At 46.7% G+C, this 17,700-nt stretch overlaps 1 protein-coding gene across 3 annotated transcripts in view; it reads right to left on the bottom strand.

Moving 5' to 3' along the window:
• Positions 1-17,700, bottom strand: part of LOC139276446 (alpha-1,2-mannosyltransferase ALG9-like) — a 308,641-nt gene that overhangs the window by 154,704 nt on the left and 136,237 nt on the right. For all 3 annotated transcript variants that reach the window (XM_070894450.1, XM_070894449.1, XM_070894452.1), the window contains 2 exons: positions 1,154-1,283; positions 727-874 (listed from right to left, as the gene is read on the bottom strand). In XM_070894450.1, coding sequence (XP_070750551.1) covers positions 727-874; positions 1,154-1,283 — 278 coding nt within the window. The remainder of the gene's footprint in view (positions 1-726; positions 875-1,153; positions 1,284-17,700) is intronic.

Below are 17,700 nucleotides of genomic sequence, written 5' to 3'. Positions count from 1 at the left end.
CACACCCATCCCACTGACATCTGCAAGTACTCGTACATAGCTATTCTCTTAAAAAGCATTATTAAAACTCTCTTTTATGTGCCCCAATTCCATATTATGAGTATGAGGGGAGATTGGGTCGACTAGGCCTGTATTCACTAGAGTTTAGAAGAATGAGAGGGAATCTCATTGAAACGTATAAAATTGACTGGGTTGGATAGACGGGATTCGGGGAGGATGTTTCCCCTGGCTGGGAAGTCTAGAACAAGGGGTCACAGTCTCAGGATACGGGGTAGGAAATTTAGGACTGAGATGAGTAGAAATGTTTTCACTCAGAATGTGGTGAACCTGTGGAATTCTCCACCACAGAAGGCTGTGGAGGCCAAGTCAATGAATATATTTAAGGAGGAGATAGATAGATTTCTAGACACAAAAGGCACCAAGGGATATGGTGAAAAATCAGGAATATGGTGTTGAGATAGAGGATCAGCCATGATCATATTGAATGGTGGTGCAGACTCGAAGGGCCGAATGGCCTACTACTGCTCCTATTTTCTATGTTTCTATGTATTATAATTTAGATGGAGGGTCCGTGATTACTAATCCATTTGAAAAGGGGTCCTTCGACCAAAAAAGATTCGGAGAAAGACTGCATTAGACAGACATGGTATGTTACCTGCTGAACACAAACAGCAATGACATAATGTCTAAGCACAGAACCGAGAGCCTGCAGATAAAGTTACTCACTTGTCAGGTAGGAGGAAGCTACTGGGGAAACGATACCATTCCTTGCCAACACAAACGTTGACTGGCCTCCCCTCCGGCACCGTGTGAATGCTTGGGTCTGTGGCAATCCTGTGGAATTCTGGGTAAAGGTCAAGTGGGGCATGGTAACCTGTGAATGAACAGCGAGATAACATGATGGCAATTCCTTCCATGACCTCAATTTATTTAGCCCGTCAGGAGAATTTCAAGGGGGGAAAAAAAAAAGCCAGGTTACATTCGCAAACTTCTTGTTCAGAAAACAAACCAAAACATTCCCGGGATACAAGCAAACCGGGCCGATCCAGAACAGCATAGAGGATGGTGAAAATACAAGTTGGCAACACCAGAGTGGGGGTGAAGGAGAAAGTTCCATCGCACACAACCGCCACAAATACTCCCAGCCACTAACCTCGGAATAAAGCCACGGAGCGGGAGAGAGAGAGAAATCCAAACAAGATGACTGTGCCCAAAGCCAGCCAATTAGAGGAGACGGTATAATGCTCGAGACGGTAACGCTGGAACAAGAAATGGTAGGACTTCTGTGAAAAGATGGATAGTGTCACAGTTAATCATTAGCGCAGAAGGGTGAGCATCATGGGGGGCCTGGGGCCCACATCGAGAAGCTTCAATCCAGGTTAACATTTACCCCCCCCAGTTGCTGATGCCAACAGCTCCTGGGTGTTCTGATTTAGGACTTATCCATCGGAGGCAACCATGCCAAGCGCCACCTTTACCAGAACTAAAATTCTACTCAATAAACCATGAAGAAATGCAAGTGCAAAGAGAGCCAAGCTGCCTGGATTTTGTGGTCAGATTGTCAAGGTTTCGAGGGCTGCATGTGGTATATTTTGGAGACCCAGGTTGTATTTTACACAAGGGCTATATTTTGGCCACCCTTAACGCAGACTGTAAACTAATTGTGAAGTAGACTTGCTAACCTACCTACCAATGCAAGCTGTCAGATGATGCACCAACAGGAAGGTACATGGTGTGTGCAGCCAAGTTTAGTAACTTCACACACACACACAGCTTCCTCTACAGTTTATAACATCACTGCACACAGAGTTACATATATGACACACACGTGCTTGAACATTCTTAGTGATACTCTGAGTTTCAGAGAAAGTCACCACTCTGATTGAGAGGCTGGCACAATTCTTGCAACATTATTTAATGTGCCTGATCCGTGCAAGGCAAAGGCAAAACAGGTTTATAGAACGGAGACATGCACTCAAGCCCACATATTTGAACATTCCAGATTGTAATGGATATCTGAAAGTCTTAGTTTGCTGTTAGCATGTTACAGCAAGCCCCATTACATGCAACACTGATTAATAACATCACCCGTCCCTTGTGACTGAAAGCATTTATCTCTATTCTACGCACATTCTCATCACGTTACCAGCTGACAACACTCACCGAGTACAAGCACGGGTGGAGAGGCACTGAAGACGTCTTTTCACGTATACTGACTTTATATTCAATTATATTTACCATTTGGGTGCACAGTAAGTGCAATATATAAACAGAGAGTCCGGATTGTCTGAGGAAGGGGTAATTCTTTGTAATCATTGGGCTGTAAATTGCGGCTTCTCCGGGTATGTACGATGTGCACACGCCCCCGAACAGACCCTGCAAGTTCTGGGTTTAGGCGCATGAAGCACACGGGCCTAAACATGGCACTGACGACCGGTCAAAATTTCCTTTGACACATTGTAAGCATTCCCAGGAGAAGGGCCTCCGCAGGCGGATATTTGGGCTGTTCGCCCAACTCCTGCCCAGCAAATGTCCTGCTTTTACCAGCGTAAGAGTTTTAAAAGATAGAAAAATAAAATGTTATCACTAATTTTTATATTAAAAACCCTGTCCATTAGGGTAAGTTTCTTTGTAACACTATTAAAGCATATTTAAAAAAATTTTTTTTATACATTTTTCTCTAAAACATTTAATTTAATTTCAATTAATTTCAAATGTGAGGTGTTTTTTTATTTATTATGTTTCTTTGTTTTTGGGGGTATTCTCATTGACAGTAATGGGAGCTCCGTACAAATGGAAGTCACCATTACGATCATTGAGAATACTCCATTTTCATTGGTGGTCCAGGCCCACGTGACCCCAGGATGCCCGTACGCTCCTGGAATGCATGGGCCTCTGTGCTTGGCTGCGTTTCTAGGCCTTGGAGCCGAAGTCTTAGTTCCTCCGAAACCACCAGGTACTTCCGTAAAAAAAAAAAAAATTCGGTCAGAGGCATCCGCCCGCGGGAAGCCTCCGACCGCAATTTCTGGCTTGTTTATCCCAGCGGTCTATTTTAGTAAGAGGCACTCTTTCTGTCAGTTAACCTCTCTCACCCGCAACCCCTAATCCCTGGTTGAAAGAGCTGGCTTGTATTTGAATCAATGGCGACGTCCTGGCAGTCAAATGGCTGCCTCTTAACCTACGTGATCAGCGCAACTCTTGAGCAAAGTGCAGCTCCAAAATTGCAGGCCTCCACCAGGCTAGAAATTATGTACAAAAATGAGGCGCTCTCCAACTGAGCAGGAGATATTGCGATCTGTTTTTTAAAAAGAGAGCGATGAAGGAGCAGACAGTACAGAGGCTTGCCTTTCCTGCTACTTCAAGGGCACTTGATCGAAACCAGCCCATTAGTATCTTTAATCAAGCAGTGTAACATACACTTCACTTTATTTTCAACACCACTGAAGCACAACAAATACACAAATTAGTTTTGAGAGGACAGGTCATGCTTATGGGTTTGTAATTTTGAACGGGAATGCTACTCAGGAGAAAGGCTGCTTTCACCTGCGTTCAGCCGCATTGTGTTCAAGGTTGAAAAAGGAACGAGGCAAGGGTCGTCGGGTTTTGGGGTACATCACCTAGTTACTTCTGTCAGAAACCCGCATCGCATTTAAAAAGTGCTTGGATATGCACCTGGCCAATATTTATCCCTCAATCAACATAACAAAAAAAATCCAGATTATCTGGCCATTATCACATTGCTGTTTGTGGGAGCTTGCTGTGCGCAAATTGGCTGCCGCGTTTCCTACATTACAACAGTGACTACATCCCAAAAGTACTTCATTGGCTTTAAAGCGCTTTGAGACGTGCAGTGGTTGTGAAAGGCGCTACATAAATCCAAGTCTTTCTTTGAAGTGCCTTAACCTACAAGGCGACGGACCAAGGCTGGAAAGTGAGATTAGGCTAGATGGCTCCTTTTTGGCCGGCAGAGAAACACGATGGGCCGAATGGCCTCCTTCTGTGCCGTAAACTGCTATAAATCTTTCTCATCAAGTCCCAATTGATTATTGTTTCCCTTTCTCTCAAGAGCCCATGTCATTGCCCTCCTAGCTCCCGGAGGAGGCACCGGGGAACAGAAGTAACATTTCAAAACAAAAATACTATTCAAAACTGAAGCAACATTTGAGTGGAGGGGCTCTGTGCAAATTGTTATGTTTACAATAACTCCACCAGACTGTAACTCTTAACCTCAAACCGTTGTGACCTTGGTCTCTTTATTGTAACTCCAGAGTGAGGAGGCAGTGTGGTAGACTGCCTTTTATACCTGCTTGCCCAGGGTGCAGGTGACCCTTGGGTCTCCCACAGGTGCGCCCCCTGGTGGCAAGTCTTGCACATTTGTGTTATGTATGTAAACATTGCCAATCATGAAAGGGGCTTTTCTCCTTAAATGACTTGCGGCACATTTCCTGAATTTTTGGGTTTGTATTTCCTGTAATGACCTTTCCTCTGTGTGTTTTTGCCTTTAATATCATCCCTCCCCATCTGCTCATGAATATCCATTGCGACAAATTTATTTCAGTAACATTTTCAGATGCAATATAAATACGCACATCTCCATTCTCCTTGCGCTCAATATATATCCACATACTCTGCAGCTGTGTTGATGCGACACGATCTCCCTTTGGTTGGACACGTTTTGCACCTGTTCCCATTCCATCTGCCCTGAAGAAGCACCACGCTATCCCACTGTATATACTGTCAGGAATACTTTGCATCATTTTCTGTCCGACTAACGGATTTTGAAGGGGACATCTGATTAAACTGCATCTGCAGATGGCCAACAATTTACTGCAGGATTGGAGAGACGTTCTCTTTCCCTACAGCTAAATCTGTTGTTAAACAGAACCCCAGCTGTCCAGTTTAGAGAGCTGACCTTTTATTTCCATAGTACGCCAATGCTCACTGAAGGAACAATGCTAACATATTGCCCAACTGATAAAGGACAGATCGCGAGCATATTCTAACCCTCCCTTTCAAACAGACAGCTCCATACTTTTCTCCCCTCTTTTGGAATCATGCAGGAATCAACTTGCCATTGAGGGAGTACAGCAAAGGTTCACCAGATTGATTCCCGAGGTGGCAGGACTGACATATGAGGAGAGACTGGATCAACTGGGCTGTATCCACTGGAGTTTAGATGAATGAGAGGGGATCTCATAGAAACATCTAACATTCTGACGGGATCCAGAACCAGGGGTCACAGTCTAAGAATAAGGGGTAAGCCATTTAGGACCAAGATGAGGAGAAACCTCTTCACCCAGAGTGTGGTTAACCTGTGGAATTCTCCAACACAGAAAGTTGTTGAGGCCAGTTTGTTAGATATATTCAAAAGGGAGTTAGATATGGCCCTTATGGCTAAATGGATCAAGGAGTATGGAGAGAAAGCAGGAAAGGGGTACTGAGGTTAAATGATCAGCCATCATCTTACTGAATGGCGGTGCAGGTTCGAAGGGTCGAATTTCTATGTTTCTATGTTTCTAACTGATAATTGGCATTTTTCAAATATGTGTTATTAAAATACTACGGTTTCTGGTTCTCATTGTTCGATAAGTTTAAAAACGATACTCTTTTAAGTTTATTTTGTTTATAGACAGCAGTGGCTCCGTAATATCATACGAGCAGAGACACGCAGACATTTGCGGTCAAATTAGTATCTTTATTGCAACTGTGCTTGTTTAGACTGTCATCATCATCTTAGTCTATAGAATCAACGCTGATGTTCTCCCCCCCGCTCCACCTTTCTCTCCTTCCCTACCTCTCTTCCTCTGCCCCCTCCCTTTTTCCCCATTCCCCACCCCACCCGCCCCTCCCTCCCCCCACTCCCTCTCCCCCTCTCCCCCACCCTCTCCCCCCTCTCCCCCACCCTCTCTCCTCCCCCCTCCCCCACCCTCTCTCCTCCCCCACCCTCTCCCCCACTGTCTCCCCATCCCCCTCTTCTCCCCCACCCTCTCCCTCTCTCCCCCACCCTCTCCCTCTCCCCCTCCCACCCTCTCCCCATCCCCCTCCCTCTCCCCCACCCTCTCTCCTCCCACCCTCTCCCCCACTGTCTCCCCATCCCCCTCTCCCCACCCTCTCCCCACCCTCTCCCTCTCCCCCTCTCCCCACCCTCTCCCTCTCCCCACCCTCTCCCTCTCCCCCTCTCCCCACCCTCTCCCTCTCCCCCTCTCCCCACCCTCTCCCTCTCCCTCTCCCCCTCTCCACACCCTCTCCCTCTCCCCCTCTCCCCACCCTCTCCCCCTCTGCCCCCCACCCCCACCCTCTACCTCTCCCCCTCCCCCCCACCCTCTCCCCCTCCCCCCCCACCCCCCGATGTGCGAATTAACTTGCCAATGTGAAGACGAGCATCGGATCCTGAAACAGATACATGCAGGAAACCACAGAACAAGAAATGGCCCATCCAGCGCACTCTAACCAGAAGTCCTCCCCAGTCTTTCCCATCACTGACTCTGCTCCCATTGCATCTATTGATAAAAATAAGAACAAAAGAACATTGTTGCTACTAGGATTTTGCTCATTACAGGTTCCAGGCACCGACAATGGTACTTTCTGCAGGCTCGAGTCTGTATTCGTTTTAAGCCACATGAAATTTACTTTCATCGTTAATCATTTTGTATTTCTCTTGGGATGCTGTTAAAGTGTCATATTTGTGTAAAAGTGATATACAACTCCCGACTGATGGATTTGTATTATACATTGCATTTTACTGATGCTTTTTGAACAGCACACATTAATCCTCTGCATCATCCATCAATATGATCTTGATGTTGTTATCCCCTTAGGGCGCCATGTGGGCCCCACTTGAGTAGAATTCCAGGGCAGTGTCAAGTCAGGTTTAAAAGTGCTCGCTGGGTCTCTTCAACATCCTGGGCACTCGTGAAGCCGATGGGGTTTTTTCCCCCGCAAATAAATGTTTTGAGAAAATGGTCAGTCCTGATCGTTCTCTCGCGACATTTAAGGTTTACTGACTGTGAGACCAAGTTTTGGATTTGCAGTGGGAGCTTTCTCACGGCTGCAAGTTGCGAATTCGCAGCGCAATGTACAAAAGGGGGCGAGGGTGGGGTGGGGCAGGGCGGGGCCTGCTGCCAGGACAGCTTCCATCCTCACACTGGTAACAAGGTACAAGGGCAGCCTCAAAGAACATATCATCAGAACATAAGAAATAGGAGCAGGAGTAGGCCATTCGGCCCCTCGAGCCTGCTCCGCCATCCAATAAGATCATGACTGATCTGATCTTGGTCTCAACTCCACTTCCCTGCCCGCTCCCCATAACCTTTCACTCCCTTATCGTTCAGAAAATCTGTCTATCTCCACAAATATAATCAATGACCCAGCCTCCACAGCTCTCTGGGGTAGAGAATTCCAAAGCTTCACGACCCTCAGAAGAAATTCCTCCTCATTTCCGTTTTAAATGAGCGACCCCTTATTCTGAAATTATGCCCCCTAGTTCTAGATTCTCCCACGAGAAGAAACATCCTCTCTGCATCCACCTTGCCAAGCCCCCTCAGCATCTTATACATTTCAATATCACCTCTCATTCTTCCAAACTCCAATCTACTCAAACTTTTTTCATAAGACAAGCCCTTCATCTCAGGAATCAACTTAGTAACGTTCTCTGAACTGCCTCCAATACATGTACAGGTTGAACCTCCTTTATCCGGAACCCTCGGGGCCTGACCTGTTCCGGATAAGGGATTTTTCCGGACAAGGGGTGGTCACGTTAAATTGGATGGTACAGGTACTGCACATGGGGATATTGGGGCTGGCTGGCTTGGGGCTGGGAGTGCGGCAGAGAGATAGTGGGGGGAGGGGGGGTGGATCGCGGGGTCAGTGCAGCGATTGCGGGAGTCGGCAGCGAGGATGGACTTCAATTTGTTCATTTCGGAGCTCTGCGCATGCGCCCCCCGGTGGCCGGGAATGGTTCTGGACGAGGGGTGGTTCCGGATAAGGGAGTTCTGGATAAGGGAGGTTCAACCTGTATATCCCTCCTTAAATAAAGGGATCAAACTGTATGCAGTATTCCAGGTGTGGTCTCACCAACGCCCTGTACAGTTGTGCCAGGACTGTCCTACTTCCATCCCCTTGCAATAAAGGCCAACATTCCATTTGCCTTCCTAATTACTTGCTGTACCTGCATGCTAACTTTTTGTGTTTCATTTACAAAGACCACCAGAAAGAATTTGAATTTATATAATGCCTTTCAGGACCTCACGAGTGCTTCACAGCTAATACTTTTACAGAATCACTTCTAAAGTGCAGCCACTGTTGTAATAAGATATAGGAGCAGGAGTAGGCCATATGGACCCTCGAGCCTGCTCCGCCATTTAATACGATCAGAGCTGATCCAATCATGGACTCGGGTCCACTTTCCTGCTCGCTCTGCATAACCACTTATTCCCTTATCAGTTAAGAAACTGTTCATCTCATCTCTTACATTTATTCAATGTCCCAGCTTCCACAGCTCTCTGAGGCAGCGAATTCCAGAAATTTACAACCCTGAGAAGAAATTCCTCCTCATCTCAGTTTTAAATGGGCGGCCCCTTAATCTAAGATCATGCCCTCTATTTCTAGTCTCCCCCATCAGTGGAAACATCCTCTCTGCATCCACCTTGTCAAACCCCCTCATAATCTTATACGTTTCGATTAGATCACCTCTCATTCTTCTGAATTCCAATGAGTAGAGGCCCAACCTACTCAACCTTTCCTCATAAGTCAATCCCCTCATCTCCGGAATCAACCTAGTGAACCTTATTTGAACTGCCTCCAAAGCAAATATATCCTTTCGTAAATATGGAAACCAAAACTGTACGCAGTATTCCAGGGTGGCCTCAGCAATACACTGTATAACTGTAGCAAGACTTCCCTGCTTTTATACTCCATTCCCTTTGCGATAAAGGCCAAGATTCCATTGGCCTTCCTGATCACTTGCTGTACCTGCATACTATCCTTTTGTGTTTCATGCACAAGGACCCCCAGGTCCCGCTGTACTGCAGCACTTTGCAATTTTTCTCCATTTAAATAATAACTTGCTCTTCGATTTTTTTTCTGCCAAAGTGCATAACTTCACACTTTCCAACATTATACTCCATCTGCCAAATTTTTGCCCACTCACTTAGCCTGTCTATGCCCTTTTGCAGGTTTTTTGTATCCTCCTCACACATTGCTTTCCCTCCCATCTTTGTATCGTCAGCAAACTTGGCTACGTTACACTCAGTCCCTTCATCCAAGTCGTTAATATAGATTGTAAATAGTTGTGGTCCCAGCACCAATCCCCACGGCACCCCACTAGTTACTGATTGCCAACTTGAGAATGAACCGTTTATCCCAACTTTCTGTTTTCTGTTGGTTAGCCAATCCTCTATCTATGCTAATATATTACGCCCAACCCAGTGAACTTTTATCTTGTGCAGTAACCTTTTATGTGCACCTTGTCAAATGCCTTCTGGAAGTCCAAATACACCACATCCACTGGTTCCCCTTTATCCACCCTGTTTGTTACATCCTCAAAGAGTTCCAGCAAATTTGTCAAACGGGACTTCCCCTTCATAAATCCACGCTGACTCTGCCAGACCGAATTTTGCTTTTCCAAATGTCCTGCTACTGCTTCTTTAATAATGGACTCCAACATTTTCCCAACCACAGATGTTAGGCTAACTGGTCTATAGTTTCTTGCTTTTTGTCTGCCTCCTTTTTAAATGTAATGTGGGAAACACGGCAGCCAAATTGCACACAGCAAGCTCCCACAAACAGCAGTGTGATAATGTGATCATCTATTTTAGTGCTGCTGGTTTGTTGGTTAAATATTAAGAGATTTGTATTTATATAGCCTCTTTCATGACCACCAGACGTCCCAAAGCACTTTACAGCCAATGAAGTGCTGCTTGAAATGCAGTCACTGTTGTAATGTGGGAAGTAGGACACGAGGGATAACTCCCCTGCTGTTCTCCAAATAGTGCCGTGGGATCTTTTACGTCCTGAGAGAGCAGACGGGGCCTCGGATTAATGTATCATCTGAAAGACAGCACCTCTGACAGTGCAGCATTCCCTTAGTACTGCGCTGGGAATGTCAGCCGAGATTTTTGTGCTCAAGTCTCTGGAGTGGGACTTGAACCCACAACCTTCTGAACCACAGCTAACACCTCGAAAAATGGACAACATTCGACAACCTCACATGTAATTAATATTGTGCTCCAGGGCTCAGAGATGGCAACACTGCTGTACTGTAGTGCATTACATATGTGAGTTGATATTAATGAAGATTGAAAAATAAATGTTAATGCCAGGCTGCACAGTGTGTTGGTCAAAGACTTTGTCGAGGATACTAAAACTGCTACTTTGCAAACTGCTAAATACAATCATTTCTTTCCTGAGAGTTTATTAATTCCCAAGTTCAGAGAACTGAAGACATTCAGAAATTCAAAAAGTGCAGCATAAAATATTCAACAGCTTCCATTTTCAATGCGGTTGACAAGTTACAAAGACAGCGAGCCCAATTTAATAATTAAACGCAGGATCATATTTGTGGTTTTGTGCCACTGCAGCACATTTCATTCTAGTTGTCCTTTAATTTGAACACACTTTTTTGAGGGACTTTTCTTTTTAAACTCAAGAGTTCGCAGTCAGATTTAGTGCTACCTTTATTCAGTCTTCTTAGCGACAGGGCACACTGTCTACATGTCCCTCCTAGTCATGCCTCTAGCTGCTCGAGAACACAGCAGTCAGTACTCACTGGGGGCTTACAGACTGCAATTTCCAAATAATTATACAGGCACAGATGATGCCGGTGTTTGGAGAATACTGCTGGGACACTTAGTTCTGCATCTCTGATTCATGTGCCTGCACAGCTTTTACTGGATAGCAGATAGCGTAAGTAGTATGGTGGTTCATAAGAATACAAGAATTAGGAGCATGAGTAGGCCATAAGGCCCCTCGAGCCTGCTCCGTCATTCAATAAGATCAAGGCTGATCTTCAACTTCACTTCACATTCCCACCCGATCCCCATATCCCTTGGTTCCCCACGAGTCCAAAAATCTCTCTCTCTCAGCCCTGAATATACTCAACGACTCAGCATCCACAGCCCTCTGGGGCAGAGAATTCCAAAGATTCAAAACCCTCCAAGTGAAGAAATTTCTCCTCATCTCAGTCCTAAATGGCCGATCCCTTATCCTGAGACTGTGCCCCCTTGTTCTAGACTCTCAGCATCTACCCTGTCAATCCCCCGCAGAATCTTGCGTGTTTTAATTAGATCACCTCTCATTCTTCTAAACGCTAGAGAATATGGGCCCAATCTACTCAATCTCTCCTCAAAGGACAACCATCTTATCCCAGGAATCATCGCTGCAGCGTAGGGTTCAATTGCCCATTAAAAACAATCCAGGCAGCACGACAAATATTAAACCGAGGATTTCAACATTAGCGCACACACAATATTCCAAACAGTGGGATGATATCACACTTGAGTTCCCACCATGGGCTGGAGTGGTACGGTAGTGCAGGGGTTATGGTACCGTGTAGATATTAGCAACCCAGGAGTCAGGAGTTAAAATCCCATGGGCCGTGTAAAATCCCATGTAAAATTAAATTCAATAAATCGGGTAATTTGTGGGCCGGCAGCAGGAAGATGACCAGTGAAAACTGGATTGGGAATCCCTTACGTATCATAACTCGCTCCAAGTCCCACTCACCTATTGCCCCTGTGCTCACTGACCTACATTGGTTGCTGGTTAAGCAACGCCCCAATTTTAAAATTCTCATCCTTCTTTTCAAATCCCTCCATGGCCTCACCCCTCCCTCTCGCTGGAACCTTCACCAGCTCTACAAGCATTAGCGATCTCTGCGCTCCTCCAATTCTGGCCTCCTGTGCATCCCTGATTTTCGACGCTTCATCTTTGGTGGCCGGGCCTTCAGCTGCCTGGGCCCTGAGCTCTGGAATCCCCTCCCTAAACCTCTCTCTCTCTCTTCCTCTAAGCTGTGGCTCAGTAGGTAGTGGTGTGTTCATACTCTATTTATTTATTACAGCTCACAGGACGGGCATTAGGACCCTGTGGGAGCTCTTCACAGTTGCTGTATTCATTCTGGTTCATGCTGATTTGGGACAACTTGTTGGGTTGTTGTAACAAAGCACACGGTTTAAGTTACTTTACTCCTGGCTCAGTTTGTCAGTTATTTACGCGTGCACAACAGGTGCAACACTCGCCTCGGAGTCAGAATATTGTGGGCTCAAGTCTCACTCCAGGGATTTGAGCACAAAAAGAACATCTAGGCTGACACTCCCAGTGCAGTGCTGAGGGAGTGCTGCACTGTCGGAGGTGCCGTCTTTCGGATGAGAAGTTAAACCGAGGTCCTGCCTGCTCTCAAGTGGACGTAAGCGATCCTTTGGCAATACTGTATTTCGAACAAGAGCTGGCGAGTTATCCCGGTGACCTAGCCAATATTTATCCGATAGCGCCCGAGACGAAGTTCGAGGCTGAAAGAATCCAGAGTTGAACCTCGTGACTGTAAACTTGTAGGGAGCTGGGGAAACAGGTATGCATCTCCAAGGGTTCATCTTAGTAAGATTTCACTTCTTTCCAATTCTCTCCTTTCCCCACCTGGTTTTCTCTCACCCTCCTGACTTCAAGACGCAGTATGGGTTAACAGATGCTCATCACTTAACTGGCCATTTATAGAACCATAGAGTACAGCATAGGAGGAGCCCATTCGGCCCATCGAATCCGTGCCGGCTCTTTTGAAGAACAATCCAATCGGTCTCGCTCCCCCTGCTCTTTCCCCAAATCCCAGCAATTTTTTCTCCTCCCAGTATTTACCCAATTCCCCTTTGAAGGCTACGAATGAATCTGTATCCCCCGCCCCATCAGGCAGCATGTTCCAAATCCCAAACACTCAGTTTCCTCATGTTGCCTGTGATTCTTTTGGCAATCATCTTAAATGTCCTCTGGTTATCGTCTCTTCAGCCAATGAAACAGTTTCTCTTTATTTCCTCTATCGAATGATTTTAAACAACTCTATCAAATCTCCTTGGCCTTCTCGGCTCTCAGGAGAACACGCCCAGCTTCTCCAGTTTCTCCACCTAACTGTAATCCCTCAGTTCTGGAACCATTCTAGTAAATCTCTTCAGTACCCTCTCCAAAGCCTTCACGTCCGTCCTAAAGTGTGGGCCGGGCCTGGACGGCGAGTGCACACGAGCGATCCGAGTATGTGGCGCGTCACAGCCAAGCATGGTCCGGTTCTCTCCGAAAATCCGCACTCCAAGGATCACCGGATAGAGTTCGGGAACGGAAAAGCTGGTTGATTTACCCCAAGCCGGGATTCGCTGTGGCCAACCTCGCCAACAGCCCCTTCCTGCTCCGTGTAGCTCAGCTACTCGTTGCTATAACAACCGAGGCTTTGGCAGTGCCCGAGATTTCAATCCTTATGTGGACATGGACGGTGCCACAATTAGGAGAGAGACAGCTCACAATGAACGAGAGCTTTGAACTGGAAGATCCCAGTATAATTTGCACCCTGTAAACAGACAGGTATCAGCACCAATGCCTTGAATTAAATAACAACGAACCGAGGACCAATAAGATATTCACAAGATCAGAGTATTTTTCCCTTCAGGAACAACAACAGTGCAGAAAACACGGTCAGAAATGTGAAAACATTATTTAAGTACCATTTCACTGAAGCTGTATAATCTAACCTGTGATCTCTGACAGAAATGTATTCTACATTTTATGTAGGATTCTTTTTAAAAATTACATCCCGCAATTAGACAGTTCACAATCTGTCACTTTAAAAGACAGCGACAGGGTTACTGGTGTTTGATGGAGGCAGCATGTTCAATGCTTGCTTTTGTTTATACTCCAAGGTCTAATAGCATTGCGGCATCGTCCTCCTGTGCCTGTATGAGCCGAAGGAAAGTTGTTTCAAGAATTCCAAAGATGTCTAATGTGTGACGATTGCAGAATACTAATTTTCCCATCTCGGCTTTTCGTGATGAATGTGACTCTACATGGGAATTTTATGTTCTTTTGAAATGCAGCCAGTTTTCGGTGGGAAACAGAGTGCGTTAAATACAGAGGTGTCGAGGGCAGTCACTGGTTCAGTCACAACCACACTGCTCACGGGCAGATTCACCACTCAACCCCCAGTCAGTCTTCATTCTCATCATCATGTAACAAAATTTGCAGATGACACAAAGATTAGTGGGAAAGCGGGTTGTGTAGAGGACACAGAGAGGCTGCAAAGAGATTTAGATAGGTTAAGCGAATGGGCTAAGGTTTGGCAGATGGAATACAATGTCGGAAAATGTGAGGTCATCCACCTTGGAAAAAAAAACATTGGGCCCAAGTTTCCACACGATAATAAACGGGCGCCCCTCCGAGCTGGGCGCCCGTTTTTCGCGCCACAAAGTGCGCCTAAAAAAACCCTCCGTATTCTCCACCTCCCTGCAGGTCTTCTGGCCCTCGGCGTGGCGCAGCAGGAGCTATAGGGGACGGAGCTAGGACCCTGCGCCGAAAACAGTGTCAGGAGCTCTGCACATGCGCGCTACAGTGGGCACGCAAGTGCAGTAGCTCCAGGCGCCCGAAACTGTGTGGGAGGGGCCCGAAGCACGCAGCCCCTAGCCCTGGCCGAATGGCCTCACTGGGGTTGCGTGAATAAGGGTCCTCCCACGGCCAGCTCCTGCTTCCTGCCGACTCCCGCTCCTGCTTTCCCCCCCGCCCCCCCCCCCGCCTGGATCCGACTCGACCCGCCTGTCGCTCCTGCTTCCGCTCCCCCCCCCCCCCCAGACCGGACCAGACCCGACTTGACCCGTCCGCGTCTGCCGCTCCCGCTCCCACCCAACTCTAATCTCGCCCTCGGACTGGGTCCGACCTGACCTCCCCCTCCCCGACCTGACCTCCCTCTCCCTCTCTCCCCCGCCGACCCGAATCGAACCTCTCTCCCCGACCCGACCCAACGCCACCTACCTCTGGTGCTGGGGACGGGCCCTGCCCGAAATCTCGGGCCCGGCCCGTTCAGCCTTCGGTCCCGACGGCAAACCGCTTCCTAAAGGCCTGCCTGAAGAACTTTCACACAGGTAGGAACATGGTTTATTTAATCTTTTCTTTGCTTATAAATGTTTATTCAGGTTGGATTTATTTGTATAATATTTGTATAAGTATAAATAAGGATTTATTATAGAATTTAATGACTTCCCTTCCCCCTCCCCCCCTCGTTCTGGACGCCTAATTTGTAACCTGCGCCTGATTTTTTAATGTGTAGAACAGGTTTTTTCAGTTCTACAAAAATCTTCACTTGCTCCATTCTAAGTTAGTTTGGAGTACGTTTTCACTGTGGAAACTTTCAAATCAGGCGTCAGTGGCCGGACACGCCCCCTTTTGAAGAAAAAATTCTGTTCCAAAGTAGAACTGTTCTACCTGATGAGAACTGCAGAAAAAAAAATGTGGAGAATTGCGATTTCTAAGATAGTCCGTTCTCCACCAGTTGCTCCTAAAAATCAGGCGCAAATCATGTGGAAACTTGGGCCCATTAAAAGGGAATATTATTTGAATGGGGAGAAGTTACAACATGCTGCGGTGCAGAGGGACCTGGGGACCCTTGTGCATGAATCCCAAAAAGTTAGTTTGCAGGTGCAGCAGGTAACCAGGAAGGCGAATGGAATGTTGGCCTTCATTGTGAGAGGGATGGAGTACAAAAGCAGGGAGGTCCTGCTGCAACTGTACAGGGTATTGGTGAGGCCGCACCTGGAGTACTGCGTGCAGTTTTGGTCACCTTACTTAAGGAAGGATATACTAGCTTTGGAGGGGGTACAGAGACGATTCACGAGGCTGATTCCGGAGATGATGGGGTTACCTTATGATGATAGATTGAGTAGACTGGGTCTTTACTCGTTGGAGTTCAGAAGGATGAGGGGTGATCTTATAGAAACATTTAAAATAATGAAAGGGATAGACAAGATAGAGGCAGAGAGGTTGTTTCCACTGGTCGGGGAGACTAGAACTAGGGGGCACAGCCTCAAAATACGAGTTGAGAAGAAATTTCTTCTCCCAGAGAGTTGTGAATCTGTGGAATTCTCTGCCCAAGGAAGCAGTTGAGGCTAGCTCATTGAATGTATTCAAATCACAGATGAATAGATTTTTAACCAATGAGGTAATTAAGGGTTATGTGGAGCGGGCGGGTAAGTGGAGCTGAGTCCACGGCCAGATCAGCCATGATCTTGTTGAATGGTGGAGCAGGCTCAAGGGGCTAGATGGCCTACTCCTGTTCCTAATTATTATGTTCTTATTATGTTCTTACGGTTAAGGGGATCATGGGCCATGGAGAGAAAGCAGGAAATGGGTACTGAGGGAATGATCAGCCATGATCTTATTGAATGGCGGTGCAGGCTCGAAGGGCCGAATGGCCTACTCCTGCACCTATTTTCTATGTTTCTATCATCATCATAGGCGGTCCCTCGTATCGAGGATGACTTGCTTCCATCCCAAAAAGAGATGAGTTCACAGGTGTTTCAATGAAGGACCTAATATTCCAGATCCCAAACTACATGTTGAAGGGTGGAAGATGCCTGTGCGTGGATTTTTTTTAATGTGTGGTGACCGTTGCACATCAGCCACCACACGGGCTTGACAGAGCTAAGTCTTGGCCTGGTGGCAAGGATCACAGTGTGGCAGTGGCCAAGACGACTGGAGACCAGCTCTGCTGCGTGGACTTAGTGTGCACACATATCGCAGTGTGGGCTGGCCCCTCCTGACCTTGGCAACGTCCAATTCAGTCGCCCTCTTCACAGCCATCGTCAGGGCGTGAGTCTGCGTCCGTGTGTGTTTTTGTGCATGTGTTAGGCCCATGCAGCAGAGCCTGGTCGCCAACCTTCTTGGATCCCCTTGACACTGGACCAAGACCTAGCTCTGTGTGGTAGCCCGTGTGGTGGCTGGTGTGCAACGGCCATCACACGTTAAAAGAAGTCACGCACAGGCATCTTCCACCTTTTAAAATGTTCGGGAGCTGGAATAGAACTCATGTTAGTGTGGAAGCAAGTCATCCTTGACTCCGGGGGACTGCCTAAGAAGGGTAAGCGGGAAGCACACACCTGTAGCACTCACAGCAGTGGGCAGGGACACACACAGACACGCACACACACGTTAACCAACCTCCTGCACGGTTGGTGTGTTTTCTATTGCAGTTTTCAATCTGTCGATAATGCGGTAATACTGGTTATAAGTGGTTCTAAAAGTGGTTATAATACTGGACTGTTACTAATCCAGAGGGCTGGACTAATAATCCAGACAGCAAGAGTTCAAATCCAACCATGGCACTTTGAGAATTTGAATTCAGTACAAATCTGAAAATAACAAGCTGGTATCAGTATGAGTGACCATGAAGCTGTCAGCTCGTCATAAAAGTCCAACAATTCACAAACCTGCATCCACGAAGAACTGGGTGACGGATTGCCCAACTCATTTATAACCAAGGCTTGCAATTTTCATGGAAAACGAAACAGAATTATGGACTAAAATCCCAATATATACTCGCAGAAATGTCAGAATCCCATGCAATAAAAAACACAATGACTTATTCAATTCCCATGAAGCAATGGCTGTGTTTAGGGACCCTTACCACCCATGCAGGTGGAATATATTAATCCGAGATATCAGGTGCAATTGCCGTCCAATCCTACT

The sequence above is a fragment of the Pristiophorus japonicus genome, chromosome 11, assembly GCF_044704955.1.
Source record: "Pristiophorus japonicus isolate sPriJap1 chromosome 11, sPriJap1.hap1, whole genome shotgun sequence".
Taxonomy (NCBI): domain Eukaryota; kingdom Metazoa; phylum Chordata; class Chondrichthyes; family Pristiophoridae; genus Pristiophorus; species Pristiophorus japonicus.
Note: the sequence above shows the minus strand (reverse complement) of the source record. Positions and strands in the feature narration are given on the sequence as shown.